This window comes from Suricata suricatta, chromosome 5 (assembly GCF_006229205.1).
Source record: "Suricata suricatta isolate VVHF042 chromosome 5, meerkat_22Aug2017_6uvM2_HiC, whole genome shotgun sequence".
Classification (NCBI taxonomy): Eukaryota; Metazoa; Chordata; class Mammalia; order Carnivora; family Herpestidae; genus Suricata; species Suricata suricatta.
In genome coordinates, this window is record NC_043704.1 from 112,030,070 (window position 1) to 112,047,198 (window position 17,129).

Here is a 17,129-nt window from a genome sequence, read left to right on the forward strand (position 1 = left end):
CGGGCCGGGGCGCGCGGGGCCCGTGCGAGGGTCGTCTGGCAGCCGGGCTGCCCCTTGCTCCGCGGACAGCCTGCCGCCCGCGCCGCGGGCTGTGGGAGGAGGCGGCTGCCGGGCCCTCAGGATCCTCGCAGCGACTTTGCGTAGGTTTGCCGGTGTCCAGGCCTCTGGGACTTGAGAGAAATGTACGCCGACAACGTAGGTGGATTCGTGAATCTCGACTTCAGATCTGCTTCCATAGGATTTTTTTTTTTTAATTCTCCAAGATGGCGAACTGCCATTGATTTCTCTCCTCCTATGGAGATTCATTGATATACCGTTATCCCCAATTACGCAACACAGCTCTAAAAAGGGGGGTGCCTTTATGGGGCTTTCAATAATCTGTGAAGGCCGAGGGGACCGTTCACTTCTCCAAGTCCCTCCCTCTTTAGTGAAGGTAGTAAAGGGACTAATGCAGATTTATGCTTCACAGTGCCTGGTTTTCTTGTGACTTGATGGTTTTGACTTGGTTGCCACATGTTTGGGAAATAATTGTTACTCAACCTCCAGTGCTGCTTTATTGTTTTCTCTTTCAGCACGAGGGTCTTTTTTTAAATTGTGATGGTTGTGTCAGTAACACGGGCATTCCCTTAATTTCTTAGCCCCACTCTCCCCTCCGCTCAAACGCCAGAATTCAGGCCCCCTATTATGGATGGTACTAATTATTCTGTACCACTTAACATGGTTCAAGATCTAACAGTGTGGAACTCCGTCCTTGATATAGTACTTTAAGGTCTGTTATAACCGCAGTGGACTACAGTTCTCATGGAGAATTGCCATCTATCTGGTGATCAACTTTTTTCTGCAGTCCTCTTGTCTTTGTGTGTGAGTTCCCGCTGTCTGGCCGGGAACATTGCGGGAGTGTGCTTGGAAATGGCTGGGGCCTGCTATGACTCTGCAGTTCTGATGGGGGCGACGCCTTCCTTCTTATTCATGGAATGTTAGAATGCACGTTTTCTCCTTTCCGGTTCTGGTGGCTACCTCAGTTTCTTTCCCCGTCTCCCTCCATTTTCTTTCTTTCTTTTTAAACCATTACCTGCTGCAGAGCTACCTCCAGAATCCTCTTTGCGTTTGCCCAGAAAGAAAACTGATTACTGAGATGGGAGGGGAAGGGAAGTTGGAGAGGAAAAGGAGAGTGGCTAGAAAAATAAAGAGGGAAATATGAATTTGGCAATGAGCTGAGGTCTAAGGTTTGAAGTTCGAATTATTGGGGGGGCGGTATTTCAAGTTATTTAAAGCAGATGGGAAGGTCTGTTGTGCATGGGCATTTTTTCAGGAGACTTTCAAGCAACTTTTGATGCAGCATAACTAATGTGACTGAAAAGCAGTTTTTGAAAGTTTATAGGTGAATTTTTACCATTACATAAGCATTTCAGGTACCACCCGACTTGAAACAGTTTGTAAATACCCTCAAGTTTGCAGTTTATCTAGTGTCAGCTACCACTTATGTAGATTCTTTGCAGAGTGGTCTTGAGTTGGTACATTGTTAAGTGAAATATAAGTGTTATAAAACATTTAGTCCTATAGGGTTAAGTAATTCTTTAGAAAAGACTGAAACTTGATTTTACATCAGTAAAATGTGAATGTTTTCTAGTAGTAGTAGTACAATCTTGGCAAAGTTTTTCCACCAAATGGTGGCCTGAAAGGAATTGATTACAATTTCATGGGTTATTTTCTTTCCTTTCTTTCCTTTTTTTCCCCCCATTGGCGGGGCAGCCAGTAGAAATAGATATGATTGTAGGAAAAGACCGGGAAGGTTTCTTTACCAACGGTTTGACTCTTGGCGCAAAGAAGTGCTCAGTGATCAGAGATAGCCTATACGTCGATGGTGACTGCACAATGGACATTCGGACAAAGAGTCAAGGTGGGGAGCCAACATACAACGTTGCTGTCGGCAGAGCTGGTAGAGGTAAGCAAAATACTCTTTCGGTTAAAAGTTGCACGCTACAACTTATTAAGCAGTTTAACATTTTGAATAAAAGTGTTAGTCCATAATGGCTATTAAGGTGGTTTTTGTGAACTGCCCAGCACTGGAGGGAGGCCCTCCCTTGCTTTGAGATTTACCTACTCTACAGCAGCTGCATATACAGCCCAGCCTCTTAAGATCCTGACCTTACTCTAAAACAGAGTATTCACGTTAATTTTTCGGTTTCAGCTTTAGTAAACTGAAAATCCAAATTTACCTTTTAAACTGCTTTCCACGTTGAATGATAATCTTATGGTATACTAGATTCTTAAACTGTTCATATTGTTTGGAGACTTTAGTCCTTTTGAGTCTTTCCCTTTTGCATCTCTTCTTTTTCTTGCATTGTAATCATTCGCTGTTCAGCATAAAAAAGGAAAAATTAACATTTGCTCATGTTTCTATCTGAAACAGTGCTGGGGAAGAGAGAAATAGAGGTTTAGTAGTAAGCTGCCTGTTAACCAAAATGTTTTCAAAGATAGAGTGTGTCTGTGATTTAAATTTGAAAAATAGGAAATTATATTTCATTTATACACTTGGTCCAGAATTCTGGTGCTTCTTGATTGTTGTCAATGTTGCAGAAATTCTTATTTCTCTATGTAAATGTAAATTTTCACTACTTTTTTGGAAAAAACTTTCAAAATTGAGGGTTTTTTTTTTTAAGACCTGTAATTGTTTACAAATACATTTAAATGTATTAACCTGTGTAAATATTTCGTAAATTAAGAGGGCTGTGTAGCCTCAGCAGAATTGGCACAGCTGATTTTAAGACCAAATCTACCATGTGAATAAACTTGAAGCTACTTTTAAGTAGCTGTGGTTCTACCACTCCTGTGATTATCCTAAAGGTTACTTTTGTTTTCATGTGAGTTGACACTTCAAAGTATCTTTCTGTAGGAAAATTAGATAACTGAAGTAATAGACAACTCTACAAACATTAGCTGAATTCAGATAAATGTTAAAAAGAGGTATTAACCATGTGACATAAAACCAGAATAAGATTTTTATACTCTACAGCACTACTGACATCTAGTGGTAGCAAGTATAAAATCTAATTTCTACATGTATTTTGGAGATAGTCCTCTGAATTGCATGATAGAAGAACCTGTTGTTGGAAATAGCAAACCTGTTCCAGGAGTTTCAACTCAAAAGCAAAGCATAATGAGCATATCAGTAAGCAGAAGCCTTAAGTGTGTTTTCCTTGGTCTTTTCTGAATGGCTTTGAAGATGCTATTTAAAATTGGGTTTTGGTTTTCCTCTGGCATAGACACATTCTCAGTGGTCAGACTTAATAGTTTGTATTTAATGAAGCCTGTTAAAGTTGGGGAGAATTTTGTGAATAATCACCTAAGTTTTATAAGTTTACATTTTGGGGGCCAGACTAATAATTTGTTATACTAACTAGAAGTTTTTTGCCCTAGAATAGAAGGTAAATGATCACTTTTTTGTTATTTTTTTTTTTTTTAGCTAGTGTAAAGATAGTTTTATGGAGCACTGCAGCTGCACTGATTGGATTTCCAGGATGCAGTTATCAGTGTTTTTAGCATATTACTACTTTGAAAGTTCTCCTTTTTGGAGACTTGGATGACTTCAGTGCTTGACAGTTCACAGAAAACTAACTTAATGTTAACTTATTAATCGGGGTTCTGTCTGCTAAAACTTATGTGACTCTCTTGATTAACACTTCTTTTGAAACACTTTTCTTCTTTCTCTTTCAGTCTTGGTCTTTGTAATGGGAAAAGAAGGGGTCCATGGAGGCGGATTGAATAAGAAGGCATACTCAATGGCAAAATACTTGAGAGACTCTGGGTTCTAGCTGCTAGGCAGACTGTTAAGTATTAGGGGAAAATTGCTCTTAAACTTTCCTAGCTGTAAGCTTGAGTCTTAATTCTGGAAATTTTATTAGCAATGCAGGGTGATGGGGTATGAACCTGTGTCTCCTTTGTATCCCTCTGTTGGTGGGGAAAGGTGTCTTTCTTTCTGCCCTCCCCCCCCCCTTAAATAATTATGTTCACTTTTGTTTTGTTTCCCTATGTACTCCAGCATTGGTTATAGTCATGGGAAAGGAAGGTGTCCACGGAGGCACACTTAACAAGAAAGCATATGAACTCGCTTTATACCTGAGGAGGTCTGATGTGTAAGCAGCCTCTCCCCATCTACCTAGCAACTGTCTTCATCACCACCCCAATTATGGTCACAGTGCTACCAGACTATAGATGGTAGCTAATTTTTCTTTACCTATTTTCTAATGTCATAATTCCTGTTTACCCAATGGATCATTTGTATGTTAACCACTGTATGTAACCAACCCTTATCTGGCAACATAATTGCAGCACAATAATGATTTGCATGATACCTTGAAATTCGGGGGGAGGGGGCATGCCAAGTTGGGCATCACTTTGTCTTAGCAATTAATGGGATATTGATAACTAAAATAAGTTAATATTAAGCAAGGTGCCGGTTGTACAATCTCTAATTTGATCAATGTCTTTTCAGCACTTTGAGCATTTACTTAGCTCATAATTTAGTCTTCCTTTTGTAGCGCATGGTTGGGAGGAAAAAGTGCATGCCTCTTTCCTTCACTCCTCTTTTCCCACCCTTTCCCTTTGCACATAGGTATTTGGTTTGCTTCCATCTTTTATGCATTGCCTGGTTATTTAACCAAGTAATACCCTTTTTTTGATGAGCTATTGAAAGCTGCAGTAGTTTGCTTTTGGTATTGTTGTTGCACTTGAGTAGAGACAGACCTTTTGTCTACAAGCTATATGAAGAGTGCAACTGCAAAACAAGAGCAAAAGGCACTTCCTCCCACGACGGTACAGTAACCATACAGATCGAATCCCCAGGGACATTCCATCATTGCAATAGCTCAGATTTTTGTTCCTGTCTTTTTCTTTGCACACCAGCTCTATTCTTTAGTAAAATTGTAAAAGGCTGCCATTATGGACATTAGGTATCCCAACATAACCATCTGGAGTGTGTCCAGTTTGTTCTTCATAGGACCAATTTTTATTTGCAGCTTGAGTTTTTATATGAAGTTGCATTATTGTGGACTTGGCTGTCTTGTGATGAATTTTTTCATATGTGTTCTGTGCCATACTATTGTTAAAATGAACTGTTGCTATTGTGAGATGGATTTTAACTGACCTATTAAAGGTTTCTTTCGAATGGCACTACTTTAGGGACATTCTAGTATTTGCTTCTATTGTTTGGGCCTTGTGGATAATGTACAGATTTAAAAACAAATCTTGTTGCTGATTTGTCCATTTCTTTCCCTGCACTTTGTTACATCTGGGATACAGTCTAACTCATCTGATTTAATATGCATTTAAAAAAATGCCATAACTATTAAACACCTTGTTTACAGACAGATGAAATAAATTTATTCCAACCAAATATTCTAGACTCCTGTTGTTTATGTAAACTGTTGTCTTGTTACCGTTGATTTTTGACACACTGGAATATACAGAATAGGCTAGGCTCTGTTACAAGCATAAAATCTTAAAATTGAGCTTATGGCCTAAGCATTCCATATTCTGTAGTGTTTACCATAGATAAAATGAGTGCCTGGGAATTTCTTTTTAATGGGCTTTTATTTTTTTTTTATTTTTTATTTTTAAAGGCTTTTAGCGATCTTTGGACTTACAAGGAAAATTGACTTACCCACTAGAAATTAAATATTTTTTTCTTGTTGCTGATCTCTAGATGTGAAATCTAGTGAGCAGTGAGGAGCCCAATACCAAGAAGGGTTTCTGCATTGTGGATTCTTCTGTGTTGAACTGTCATGTGACTTATTTAGCTTTGGAAGCTCTATTGGCATTGCTGAAGTCAACCAGCTGGGACTCACATAAGACGAGACCTTAGGCAGCATGTAAGATAACTGGAATATTCCTACAGTTTCTGGCTTTGGAGTGACCTGTAAACTGTGACTACCTAATAGTCATGTTTAATTCTACAGGTCATAAGGTCCCTAGTATGTATTCAAGTTTAGTAAATGTTTAATACTGATTATGAACTGTCAAGCTCAGAGCAGGAATGCTCAAAAGTTGGTGGGTCTAAGGAAGACTGGGGAGCTGGTTATAATGCAGATTCTGGGCTCTGGATTCCCATCCTGGAGATGGGATTCCAGAAGTCTCCCTTTAGAAATAATCGCCAGGTCATCTGATTAATTTTAAGGGGCCTGTATGCTACCCTTTGAGAAATAGTGGGTTAGGAAATGGGAATCTCTTAAACTGTTTATAAGTAAAAAAAACCTGACAGTGTTGTCAGGCAGTAGTTCTGAATTAGAACATACAGGGATGTAAAAGTATGGAAGATAAGGAGTTGGGGGCTACTTTGGTAGTTGGGCACATCTTGCAATGGAAAATCAACCAAAACTTCAGTTTCTTCACCTGTTAAGATCCCGGTTATGAACAAAAATTGGCCAAATGAAAATCTGGTGGTTGGGTTGTGATGATTTGAGATTTAACAGTAATAATATACATTCAGTCTTTACCTGTAAAGAACTGTTAGGGTAACTATTTAGAAAGCAGTGACCAAAACTGTGAAAATACCTTAATGAACCTGTAAATAGGGATGTGTGTGTTGGGGGTGTAGGTAGGGAAGAAGATGAAAGAGGGCAACTTTATCACTGAAAATAGTAAATAATGAAACTAGCTCTTGGCATGAAAATGTATACATGTATCTGTTTTATACTTGCAGGAATTTAACCTAAGAAAATTGGGCTACCTAAATTTGTATACCAGAGTGCCCATCACACCACATTACTTAACTAAACTTGGTAAACTGTAAGATTTAACTTATCAGAGGGATGGATTGAATAAATTATTGTATGTCCAGAGAATAAAATAGTCATTGAATTAACATGAGAAAATGCTCACTAGTAGAGGTTAAAATAATGAGGTAATAAACATGTTGCATACAGTGTAAAGACATACAGTGTATAATGTATACGTGTATTTTACATAGGTATTTCTGAAGGCAAAATATCAAGATAAATTCAACTCTGGGGTAAGTTTCCATGTGACTATTCTTTCATATAATCAGAAATTTTTAATTAGGAAAATATTTTTAATAGAAATTAGATTTTATTTAATGCCCTATTTAAAAAGCTATATAGTTCCACCAAGAAGAAATAATGAGAAATTTTAATAGAACATTAAGAAAACTAGAAATAATCCTATAGGGACAGTGGTGTTAATTGACACTTCATAATTTTTTTTTTTTTTTTAACAACTAAAAGTAACAGTTGGGAATTTAAAAGGGGCAATTTTGCCTCAGAAAAATATCCTAACACTTAAATTTAAAGGAACCAAGTCTTTGATCTGTAGTTTAAGACTGAAGGGATACAATATTTAGTAATACATGTTACAGTAACTTTTTCTTTAAAAATATGGCTTTAGGTATGATACCTGTATTATTTACCTTAAATATTATAAAAGGTATTGTGTATTTTTATGTGGCAGGTACTGAGTGCAGGGTTCTGTCTTCATACCCTACTTTAGGTTCAGTGAAATTGTACAAATGACCCAATAGGTTTGGAAAGGTCAGGGCTGTGCAAGTACATCAAATTCCAAAGCTCTGCTTCACTACTACAGTAAACCTAGGATCTGATTCTCAGGCCTATGTGTAAAAGGAGGTTAGGGGTGAGATGACCTGGTGTCAGTGGATACTGAATTCAACCTTTTATTTTCCTATACGGAAATGCCTAATTTTTACATTATTTTTTTCAAAAAGCAGTTCAGAAAGTAAAATTTCCCCAATTGTTACATTTCTTTTGAACTTATATTGTAAAAAAAATTTTAAGACTCCTATACAAAGTATACTTAGTATTTTCTAATATGCTTTTGTGGACTAAAAATTCCCGTCAGTATAGCTTGATCTAGATATTTATTATTTCAAGGCTGTATAGAGGTCTACTGTAAGGATGTACCATAATTATAGTAGGGTACCACAATGTACATGATCATTGGAATGAATATTGGCTGCAGTTTTGGATGGATTCCTCAATTGGTTGTGAGCACTTGTATAAAATTCTAAGCTGGTGGTTTTATCTGACCTAAATTACCTTAATTATTATACCTTTGTAGCACTATGCATATAAATAAGGCTAATGTGGGTAATATTACAGAACAAATATTTGCCAGTTCTTAAAGTGGAAAACGTGTTTATTAACATTCAAACTCCCTTCATACAAGGCCATATAAAAATTCTTAGCATTTTGATTATACATAAGTCTATATTTTCTACATAGTTACAATGATGTATAATATAATTTAGCTTTTCATAATACATTGTTTAAATACATCATTAGTTCTGTTAAACATAAGCAATTATTTTCAAACCCAATACTTGAACAATTTCCTCTGTACATAGTTTAGCAGGGCTAATTAGCATAAGATGCTCTTTGTTAAGAGGTATATGATCTGTATTAACAGAGTATTAACAGTTGCTGAAGTTTGGTATCTTTATACATTTTCTTTTTGCTGTGATCATAACACAAAACCCTTAAGGATACTGAAATTCAGTAAGTCAAGTCCAGAGACATGTTACTTTAGCTGATGTATCAAATTCATAACACTATAGTATTTAAAACCTTGAAAAACAAAAACCCTATGAAATCTGCACTAGTACAGACCATTCCTATGAGGATAAGACTACTTAGGAATAGAAAGAAAAAAGACAGCATTGAGTTTCTTTTCGGTGCTGATAGAAGGAAAAATGCTAAATGTCACTCCTCATGAGTGATGGAAATTTGGGGAAATAACAGAACAAACATTCTGACTCAACTCTAGGTAAACTTTATGCAAATAGGAGTTGTTTATTAGCTCATGCTAGGTGGCCACAGCACTGACCTTGTGTGTAAAACACGAAACATTTGCATACTGTGATCTAGGTCTTAACTGCAAGCTATACGGAGGAATTTTTTTTTTTAATGTTTTGGCTATAGTTCATTCCAGAAGAAGAGCTGATTTGATGCTTGAGTTACAGCACCAGTCTATTACTAGTTATCAGTGAAATGAAGTATACTCCTGCAGGTAAATACCAGATCAGAAAAACCTGCCTCAGTAATCTGATTAAACTGTAGAATACTAAAATAAGTTCTTTCTACAGGAATCTCTGAAGGGAGCAAAATAAAAAAAAAATTACATACCTAAACATTTATTAGGAAATAACCCAATCACACTCTGAAGGTCAAACAGTATTTGCTATGCTGTAATCCCGTTCACCATTAGGTTGCAGCTGGACTACAACACTATGTGCATTAATTTCGTTTTCTGCATCACTGCTCTCAGTATCTTCGTTGTCATCCTCTTCATACTCTGAAGATTCTGTCATGTTCTGATGTGAGCGGGATTCCGACAAGGCCCCAAATGACTGGGTGCTGACAGATGCCAAAGGTCTAAGTAAAGGGGTATGTTCTGACACTTCATTTTCTTCTTGACTACTGTCTGTGTCAGAGTCTGAATCGCCTTGAGAAGGAACAACTTTTTGCTTGCAGACTGGACAGGTTTTTTTGGTTTTAGTTAGCCAAGGGTCTACACACTTACAGTGATAAGCTGTTAAGAAAATATATACATCGTTTAGATAGTATATTGTGGTTGAGAACATTGCATGTTTTATTTCTTGCCATGTTTATTCATGTTCTGATCTATATGTATCATGTAGGGACAGGAGAAGGAAAAGTTTGTAAATTTTTATAAATCTACCCCCATCCTTTAAGGACACCACTAATTACTACAAGACCTGGCCTATAGTGTGCTAATCAGTCTTTTGTCTCTTCCTCTAATACTGAGCCTAAATACAAAGTACATATAAATTCAAAGCAGTATGTAATTATTCATACCATGAGAACAAGGAAGGATTCTGAGCTTGTCTCCATCTTCATATTCATCCAAACAAATGGCACATACGTCATATTCATCTCCTATGACAGACAGTAGTAAATATAATTAATGAAAAGATGTAGAGAAATAGTCTTTCAAAGTCTTAAAGTGAGGTCTTCCTCATTCAGTTATTTAAATGTCTTTTGATTGACCTATCTGTAAATGATACCTTTTTATTGTTTCCTGTCAGATGAGGGAGCTGCTTTAAGTTCAGGAACCTGAAGTTTTAATTTAAATAATCTTTTACCTAAAATAAGAAATTAAAAATGGATGTCAAGTTTGTTTCACTTTGCAAAAGATTATTTTTAAAAGAATCATCATTGCAGTAGTGTCTTATAGGACTGTTCAAATGCAAGTTTTGAAATATTTTATACCAAAGACAAATTTCACTGTTCAGATTTCTTAAGGTCTCAGTAATTTTTAAAGGCAAAATGTAAACAACATACTCAAGTGTGTTTTAATATGTTAGTGGGGAAACATCTGGAATGAGACACGAAGCTTCATCCATTCCAATATTTACTAGCTCTGTGGTGCTTGCAAGTTAGCCTTTGATATCCAGTTCTTTATCTGTCAAGAGACTATCTACCCTGTAGGTTTGTGAGTGAGCAAAGGGCCAGGCACACAGGCATTCACTAAATGGTGTTTATTAATACTGCTGCCCTTTTAATTTCTTGTTTGAACTTCCTGCCTTGATAAATCATGAATATTTATCAGTAGCTCTTTTTGGAATTCATGTGTACTTGATTTTAAAGAAATTAGCAGTCTTACATACAGCAGCTTTTGAAGTTGAGTCAGTAGTGGCCATGACCCCTGTGACTGCTTTCAATTTGGTGTTTTACATTAAGTGTGTATGTTAGGTACAAATTTAAAAATCTCAGGGAACAAAAGACAAATTCATTGCCTGTCCCCCAACACAAAGTAACAACTCTGGAAGACAAATCAGAAATAAAACCATTGTCTGGATAGTGTAGATGAACATGACCCATAAAGAAGGGAACGATCGTTCTATCAATCCCTTTAACATTCTTTAGTCATTTAAAATTACACATTCAGGAGGAGTCCTAACAAGAAAGCTTTAATAACAGTTATTTTTTGTTCAGTGTTCTGAATTTGGTTACCATAGAAGCAAGTATCAAATGCATTTTATAAAGAATACAAGCTCCTCTGTTAGAACTTTGTAAGTGGAATCTGGTGAGACTGAATATATGCATTTCAAACTATTAAAAGACCAAAGGACTCCAACATATCTGGAATTATCTGTAATTATACAGTTGCTCCATTTACATGGGCTTTGAGAATGGTTTTAATAGGCAGTTCAGTTATCACTGATTTCTCATATCAAACTTTACATTTTGGTGCCCATCAAACACAGATACAGTTACCATTAGAGGAGGTAATCTGGTGCATAAAGGCCTTGGTCGCCTTGCGAGGGACAATGCTGAGGCCCATGGCTCCTCAGAGGGACTCTAGGGGATTGAGACCCTGCTGTCCACAGAGTAAGTAGCTCAGTTTAGACCCACTTTTTCATTCCCTCCACACTCCGTCACTCTTACTTCCTGAGGTGATTTCCCCCAAGAAATCTCCTGGGTCTTACTCCTTGTCTTAGGTTTGGCTCTAAGGGAAATTCAAACTACTACAACAGTTTTAAACATTGGATTTTTAGTAACGATTTTACACTGCATTCCTGTTGGAATGTATTAGATCTGTAGCAACAAGTAATAGAATATTTACTTGTATTTTACTATCGTATGTGAGTCCTCATTTTAAAAAATGAAGACAAGGGAAAAATTGCAATAACACATGGCATAAAATCTAAAGGAAACTCAGCTATTGAGAAAAATATTGGAAACACCTATTACAGAAACTACAGAGTTAAAAATATCAAAGGTTAAGTTCTAATATTACTAAATATATTGATAAGGCCATCACCATATCTGGAAAATTATTTGTGCTAAACCTATTGATTTTGTAGAACTGCACTGACATTTATTTGACTATCTCCCTGGTATTATAAAATAAGGAGTGTAACTTCCTATAGCCCTTTTTGGCCATTATCTTATAAATCACTTTAAAAATATAATTTGTTTTATCTAATTCAGTGTGTTATGGAGACGGAACCAATGATTTAGGATTCAATCCAAAGTGAAATACCTCACAATTTGTTTCCTTTTATAAAATGCCACACATTTTTCAGAAAATGATGTAGTTAATATAACTTAAAAGAAACAGACTGGTTCCAGTTCAGAGCTGTGCCCCAAAGCTCTAAGCCTCATTTTCTTGAGAGAGGGAGGTTATCCGGCATTGTCCAGGTGGGCCCAGTGTAATCTCAAAGGTCCATAAAGGTGCAAGAGGAAGGCAGAAAAGTTTAGAGTCAGGAGGATGTGACTGGATGAATGGTCAGGGAGATGTGATGTCACTGGCTTTGAAAGATGGAGGGCAAGGAAATGGATTCTCTCCTAGAGCCTCCGAAAGAGACCACTGCCCTGTTGACATCTTGATTTTAGCTCATTGAGACTTGTGTCACTATAGAACTGTAGGATAATTGTGTTGTTTTCAGTCACTAAGTTTGTGGTACTTTGCTACTACAGCAATAGAAAATCAATCCAAGTAGTATTGGGGTTAGCCCTCAACTAACCCAAGGCTTGATGCTTCAGAGTCACTGAGCTTTCCTTAGCAATCCTTTGAATTGTTCCAGGAAATGGATAAGAAGAGGTCAAGATTTAAAAGTATAGTCTGTGATCACGCACCAGACTGGAGCCTAGTGCTCTGTAGAGAACTAACCCCCCTGGCCTTGGACTCATGATGAAATGGTAAAGCACATGTTACAATGCTGGGGGGGTTTCATCCTAATAATTTTGTTTATTAGCTCTGTAACCTAGTACAAAATACATTTCCATGTTTCAGTATTCTCAAAACAAACAAGAATATTAACATACATGTTTTAGGATTGTGGATCAAAAGAACACAAGAAGAATACTTTACATAGTGTTTGGTATAAATCGCCCCCTGATAAAACTGGTGGATAGGAATACTGACTTACGACCTGGTGTACTGGAAGGAGGCTGCTCTCTAATAGTGCCATGTGCTTCTGTCCCATCAGACGAGCTGTGTGCTTAGAGAGCAGCAGTGGTCATTGCATCTGTCTGTATTACATAGGGTAATATTCAGCAGCTCTGAACTATGAGTGTAAAAGGCTGGTTTTATTTGACAAGCTAGGTTATTAAGAACACTTAATAAAAGCTGTTGCTTCCCCAACCCCTTGCCAGCCAGAATGAGATTATGTGAAGTATGGGTGAGAAATCTAAGACTGGACAAATTTATGTATTGATAAAAAGAATGAAATCAGAAGCCAATTTTTGCCCTATTTTAAAATGCCTGAAACTAAAAATGGTAGGAAATGCATCATGTACCATGACAACCTGGAAATCCAGTCAGTGGATTCATTCTTAAGTCCATGGCCCAGCAGCAAATAACTGCTGAGTGGCTTTATATTTAACTTAAAGGTAAATTTGTATTTATTTGTATAGTTTATAACTTTAGCAGATTTTTTTGAAATAATCAATTTGTCCATCAGTTCTGGCAGCATAAAAGGATTTTATGAGTGGTTGTAAAATGTTTGTTTTGTTACTGTCCACACCATGCTATAAAGTTTTGCTTAGTATAAACCAGCAGGGCAGAGAGGATTCTGCCCCCCAGGGACATTTGGTGATATCTGGAGACGTCTTTGGCTTTCACAACTGGGAGGTGGTGCTGCTGGTGTCTAGCAGGCCAAGGATGCTGCTTAAACGTCCCACAGCACTCAGGACAGCCCCTCACAGGAAGGCTTATCCCGTCTAAAGGCCAGCAGTGCAGAAGTTGAGAAACCCTGATAGAAAGCCCCTCCAGATGCTGTCAGATGATGACTTTGCTAATTCATTAAGTTACAGGAGGGGTGAGATTCATGTCTGTTATTTGAAACTATGGAAACACCTCTGTCTAGAATGTTTCTGGACTATTTATTGTTACTTGAATTGTGTTTTAGAAAAACTGCATGAATGTGCTTTTAAAGTCCCATCAGTCTGGAAATGTTCTATAAGTGGAAAGAACTTTGATTTTCTCCCTGTAAGTCTGTTCTTTCTTGTTTCCCTCCAAAACCTTGGTACAACAAAGGCAGTGACCCATCAGAAAAGGAATCACGCAGACTTAAGGCAGCCACTGCAGCGGCATGAGCAGCTTATCAGGCCTGGGCATCCCCTGAATGTCTTTTTCCCTTAGAGCCTATATTCAATCTGTCGCTAAGTCCTGTAGATTTTTATCTGTAAAACATATCCTGAATCTGTCCCCTTCTCTCCATATCCACAATTAACTCTGGTCCAATAACCTGAACTGCTAGAAGAGCCTCTAGTCTACCTTCTGTTCCTACCCGCTTCGGTTTTTCTCCAGCGCTGCCTGGGTGATTTTTTTCTTTTTAAACACATCATGTCAATCTCATTTAGATGGTTCCCCATCTCAGAATAAAATCTGAGCTACTTATCATGACCTTCATAAAGCTGTGTATTATCTGACCCCCCTCTCCTTTCCCATCTGATCTCACCACAGCCTTTACCACCCCTTCACACATGCCTCAACCACAGTGGCCTTTCATTCTTAAACAACCTCAAAAGGTAAGTGGTGATCTGCATCTAGCCATGTTGTAACAGAAATATTTGGACATAACAGATACAGAAAGAGGAATCACCATTTCTGGAGATGACTAAAAATGAGCTAGTTTGAGATTTATCTAGCCAAACACATACAAATTAATGCAAAACCTAATTCAATTTAATAACAAAATAGACCAGGGCTTAAGTCAACTAGAATACATTTCCTCAAAGTAAATGATATGAGAGTGAACATTCAGGGCTAACTAAACACATACAGGTTTTATGAGAGATAATAACAAAAACAGTTTAAATAATTTACCCAGGGAAGATGTGCCATTGGGTTCATGAGCCTCATAGCAAAAATTACTGATCTTCTAGAGGAAATACCTTGCCACTTATTCCCTACTTTACCAGTAAAGAAAACAGTGAAAGCTCTTTCTAGGAAATAAACTAATTTTATCTTCTGTTCTCTTCTCCTCCATACCAGTTCCCAAGAATTCTAAACAAAAGAACAGGATAGAATATTTTTAAAGCCAGATTTGCTTGAGAATTCCTGATTATTTTTAACCCCTGGACAAAGGAACTAGTATTTACTTTCAGGGTTACAGTAAAGGCAGTTAAATGTAGTTATAAAAATTAAGCATGTCTTAGTTGATAAACAAAAAAACTGTAAAATTAAGTATTGCTCCACTTTTACATATTCTGCTTTAAAATGCTGTATTGCTTTTTTCCAGTCCCTGAAATAATATCCTTTGCCTTGTAGATCTATCTTGGAAAACCTCTGTGATTAAGCTAAAGTGTCTGGTAACTTAAAGTTTCGAGTAAGAAACCCATTGTTTTACCATTTATATCTCAGGGATCTGGCTCCTTCACATACTGACTGCAGGGGAGACAGCTCCCACAGAGACTGCCTCAAATGCTTAGTAGGAATGTTAAGTGAAAACATAAGGATTTTTCATCTGCTATGAAACTTGGTATGTAGTAAGCAGTCTTCTGGTTACAGACTTCGAGAAATACATTAACCAAATGAGTCAGGAAACCACAATTTCAATTGAAGAGTTATTTTTGAGGGCAATAATGAGTAATAAAGAGATATAAGGAAGTCGCTTCAGAAGCAACACAACTAAAACGCTATTATATGTGCTAGAAATGGCTAAATCAATATTTAAATCACTCAAGTATTAATCAGCACAAAGTTTTGAAAGAGCTGCCAAGTGAAGGTCAATGAGGAAGTAAGGCGATCACATCCTCCAAGTATGTCCGCTATGAGAGGGCTGACTAACCTCACAGATACCCCTCGTGCCCCCGCCTCAACCGCTGGTTTCTGTGGGTGTGATTCCAAAATATGTGTATGGAAAACTTGCAAATGCCAGATTCTTTTTGTTTGACAGGTATTTCTAAAATATTATAAATTCCTCTACAATTAGCATTTCTATTACATTCTAAGCCTACAAGAGTTCTCAGAAGACTGCAGTTTGGTGCTGTGACTCGCTGGCGTGGGGAGTACAACCATGAGAAAACTGCAACAATTTGGATTTTTTTTTCTTTCTAACATCTATGCATATGGTCAAAACCATTAGCATACACTAGAACATGCATAACAGTCCTCTTTTTTTTTTCTTCCCTTTAGATGTCAAGTCTCATGATAACCAAACCATTTTAAAGCAAACATACAACAAGGTCAAACTTAGGGCTACTTTCATAAAGAAACTTCCAAGTGTAATATTTACAAAATTACATATTTTTAACTGCTTCATGATTTTAGCAATCTTATTTTTTATCATAAAAAAATGTTTAATGCCTGAATTTTTATGATGCTAGTACTTAACGATTTTTATTTAAGGATTTTGGTTTTTTAATAATAATTGCTACCACTTATTTTTTGTTTTTATAATAATAATTGCTACCAAGGGCTGTGTGCCAGGCACTGTATTATAAGCATTTATCATACTGATTTTCATATTGATTTAAATCCCCCCACCCACCTTATGAAGTATAGGTACTGTCAGTCATATTTACACATGAAGGAGATTATGGATAGGTTAAGAAACTTGCACAAGGTCACACAGCTAATAAATGGTGATCCAGAATGCCAGCAAGGTGCGTCAGACTCAGGGCCGTCCATGGTCGTAACCATTAGGCCTGTATTGTCTCCCAGCACACCTACTTAGAATTTCACATTGAAGTAGTCCCCTCTGACTCACAATGTAAAGAGAGTAAGAGTTTAAGAAATATTCTTAAACTGCCACTTAATTAGAAATTTAAATGTTTCCAGTTCATAAGCCAGAGCACTTTTTTCCTTCATACTGCCGCATATGGAAAAGAAGCAAAGACAGTTTATTTCTATCTCCATGGTTTCATATTGTTACAAACCTTTCTAGGATGCTACAAATAGCAGCTATATTCTAAAAGTTTAATTCAAGGTCAGATATTTCTTATGTACTATGATGAAATGTGACCGTGCACAGTAAGGAAACGAATGACTTTACTGAAGAGCAGGACACCAGCAACTTTGTTTTTAGAAATGTGTTTGTGAATTACTTTACTGATTAAGGACAGGAAAAAGTGCCTTAGAGGCCATAAAGCCATATAACAAGCTTAAAATCCAAATCTAAGCAAGCA

General features: G+C 37.1%; 2 protein-coding genes and 1 long non-coding RNA gene across 6 annotated transcripts in view; 2 read left to right on the forward strand and 1 right to left on the reverse strand.

Annotated features, from left to right (window-relative positions):
- Nucleotides 1-165: 165 nt before the first annotated feature.
- On the forward strand, nt 166-4,133 carry PFN2 (profilin 2). The gene is made up of 3 exons (XM_029940064.1): nt 166-195; nt 1,753-1,945; nt 3,718-4,133. The coding sequence occupies exons 1-3, from the start codon at nt 181-183 to the stop codon at nt 3,813-3,815; spliced, it is 306 nt and encodes a 101-aa protein (XP_029795924.1). The 5' UTR covers nt 166-180; the 3' UTR covers nt 3,816-4,133.
- Nucleotides 4,134-5,605: 1,472 nt separating this feature from the next.
- Nucleotides 5,606-17,129, forward strand: part of LOC115292138 — an 11,985-nt gene continuing 461 nt past the window's right edge. The window contains exons 1-2 of the long non-coding RNA XR_003908817.1: nt 5,606-5,870; nt 6,968-7,009. This is a non-coding gene — a long non-coding RNA (uncharacterized LOC115292138). The remainder of the gene's footprint in view (nt 5,871-6,967; nt 7,010-17,129) is intronic.
- RNF13 (ring finger protein 13) overlaps nt 8,876-17,129 on the reverse strand; it is a 163,586-nt gene continuing 155,332 nt past the window's right edge. For all 4 annotated transcript variants that reach the window (XM_029940060.1, XM_029940059.1, XM_029940061.1 and 1 more), the window contains 2 exons: nt 9,846-9,926; nt 8,876-9,558 (listed from right to left, as the gene is read on the reverse strand). In XM_029940060.1, coding sequence (XP_029795920.1) covers nt 9,194-9,558; nt 9,846-9,926 — 446 coding nt within the window. In that variant the 3' untranslated portion in view covers nt 8,876-9,193. The remainder of the gene's footprint in view (nt 9,559-9,845; nt 9,927-17,129) is intronic.

Coding starts and splice junctions, on each gene's coding strand:
- PFN2 (XM_029940064.1), top strand. Junction 1,946..3,717: donor TGTCGGCAGAGCTGGTAGAG/GTAAGCAAAATA, acceptor TTTCTCTTTCAG/TCTTGGTCTTTGTAATGGGA.